The 2467-nt window shown below is 51.8% G+C and overlaps 1 protein-coding gene across 1 annotated transcript in view; it reads left to right on the top strand.

Annotated features, from left to right (window-relative positions):
- The first annotated feature begins 1597 nt into the window (after positions 1–1597).
- Positions 1598–2467, top strand: part of TRANK1 (tetratricopeptide repeat and ankyrin repeat containing 1) — a 79408-nt gene continuing 78538 nt past the window's right edge. The window contains exon 1 of the mRNA XM_004676637.2: positions 1598–1692. Coding sequence (XP_004676694.1) covers positions 1598–1692 — 95 coding nt within the window. The remainder of the gene's footprint in view (positions 1693–2467) is intronic.

Consider the following 2467-nt stretch of genomic DNA (forward strand, 5'->3'; position numbering starts at 1 on the left):
TAAATAAATCTTAAAAAAAAAAAAAAAACTAGAACAGAGACCAATCTTGCAAGTTCAATATTTGAATAGTAGGATTTCCAAGAAAAACAAAGAAAGGAAGGTTTTATGCCTTAAATCTGTGAAGTATTGGCAAGTATAGGGTTTTGGGCTATGGATAACAAATGGAGAAGTATAGCTAGGAAGATAACGAGGTTACTCTAACAAAATGTCTTTATACAGATATCTGTATCTTTGGTGATAAAGCTGCTTTTTACCCTCTGGTATAGGGAATGTGGCCTCTCTTGCACCTGGGGCCTCTGCAGCTGTGTGGGCATCGCCTCTCTGTGCACTTTGTATGTTTGAAAGAATTGGATAAGGCATTCCTGCATGACTGCCTTGAAACAATGACCCACATCACAGGCAGCGGAGAGGCCTAGACAACTGCCAAGGCCTAGAAGGCCCCTGACTGACTGTGGTCAGGGTGCGAGACAGTTTGGGAGTAGCTGGGAAGTACACAAAGCACCTGCAGAGGGACTACTCCCTGCCTATATGGCTGACATGTCCCCTCATGTTTCCCATTAAGGTTTACCCATTATCTCCCCTGGATACTGCTCCCATAAAGTTGCTTATCCTTTGTTTTCCTTGGACCCTGTTTCTTCTGTGGTTGTCACATAATCAATCATGCTTGTTCAATACTGCTAAATAAACAGCAAGAGGGCTGTTCACTGGACAGCAGCTTCTTGCCTTGCAAACCTGCTCCATGACTCATCACTCCCACTTGTGGGGGTGTCCTCTACCACCAGAAGGAACATAATTCTCACAGGAGAGATTTAGCTTCTACTTTAAGGAGGACAACAGAGGGCCAGAGTGTCCTTCTTACACTTTAATTCAAAATAATCAAGATACAAAAGAGGCATATCTTGACACATTTTTGAACCTCTTTACCGGTAAATAACAAATAGCTCCAACTACTTGGAGACTTGAGCGGTTCCCATGTTTTAATCCCCAAGGATAGGGTGGCATTGTGAAGACTCTCAGATGCCCAGCTACCCAATCTGTTCTCTGATAAACAAAGGGGGTGCCATCAAAGGCTTTTGAAATGGAAGTGATGCATTGAGATATTTGGGGTATTAACACAAAGAACTAGGAGGTGAGACTCCAGAAGCAAGAGGACCATTATTTATGATAAGCTACACGTTGAGGAGAGAAGTACACAGGCTGTTGTGCATGACTCGTGTCCATGTGTCACCAAATCCTATCTGCTGGTGTGGAAACTGTCCGGGTTCCTTTCGCTAATGCACTGTGGTGTCTTGACCGGCCTCCCCCACCCCAACCTGGTGCGGTGGTCCCCGCAAGCAAGCGGAACCACCAGGCAGCATAAGCCAAAGCTTTGTGCAAAGCAGAGGACCTGGCTCGCAGAGGACCTGGCTCTGTGATGGGCCCTGGCTGGCGTTTGGAAAAGCAATCCCGGTGTCAGAGAAATTGGGGATCCAAGGTGAGTGGTGCGTGAAAGATGCGCTGGGGCGAACCTAACCATCTCCCAACGCTATCACTGACTTTCCAAAAAGATCCTTGCTAGTTGCCGCTTGAGGTGAGAGTTCGCTCCAGGGTGAGCGCCATGAACATGGCCGGAAAGGTCAACAAGTCCAAGGCTTCACCGTCCACTCCCCACCCGAATCCCGAGGCGCCTCAGAAAGAAGCACCTAGTACACAGTAAGTACTCGCAGTGACTGAATTGAGGGGGGGCAACCTGGGAGTCAACGTGTGGTGACCCACAACTTGTTCTAGTTTTTGTGTTGGAGGGAAAAAGAAGAGGTGGGACAAGGCCATTAACTGATCATTTTCATCATTTCCTTGACAACCATGGAGGACCCCTGCTAACAAAAGCAGAATTCAAAGCTGAATTCAGCAGTGACCGCAATACGCCAGAGGGTGTGTAGTGTGGTGTGGTGTGGTGGTGGTGGTGGTGGTGTGTGAACCTACTCAAGCTCTTTCAAAGGCGGCCGAGAGCCAACCCATTGGAGCACTCACATGCGGAAAGGAGCCATCGAAACGCCTCTTTCGAACACGGTGACAAACACCCCCTCCCACCCAGCCGCGACGTGCACGTGACAGTTTTCGGGCACTAGCAACTACGTGGAAACTTAGAATAGGTCTGCGGCTGCACACAGTCGGGGAACTGGGGTCCCGCGCCCCCACCCCTGCTCGTCACGGCCCGGGAGCACAGTCACCGGGAACAGGGGGGCCCCAAGCGGCCGCCGCACCGCGCGGCCCCTGCCCAGGGCCGCAGCTTTCCGGCTTCCGCACATCCCACCAAGCCCTGCCCCCAGGAAGCGGCTCCCTGGCGGCTTCGGCGGTGCCCGCGCGGGCTCTCCGGCCGCGGCCATGTGGGACCCGCTGGTTACTAGGTGCGTAGCAGCGCGGGCGGTGCTCCGGCCTCCGGGCCCCGCGGCTCTCGCAGGCGGGAAGCGACCGCAGGGGACTGACG

The sequence above is a fragment of the Condylura cristata genome, unplaced genomic scaffold (assembly GCF_000260355.1).
Source record: "Condylura cristata isolate star-nosed mole 26May11 unplaced genomic scaffold, ConCri1.0 scaffold00004, whole genome shotgun sequence".
NCBI classification, from domain to species: Eukaryota; Metazoa; Chordata; class Mammalia; order Eulipotyphla; family Talpidae; genus Condylura; species Condylura cristata.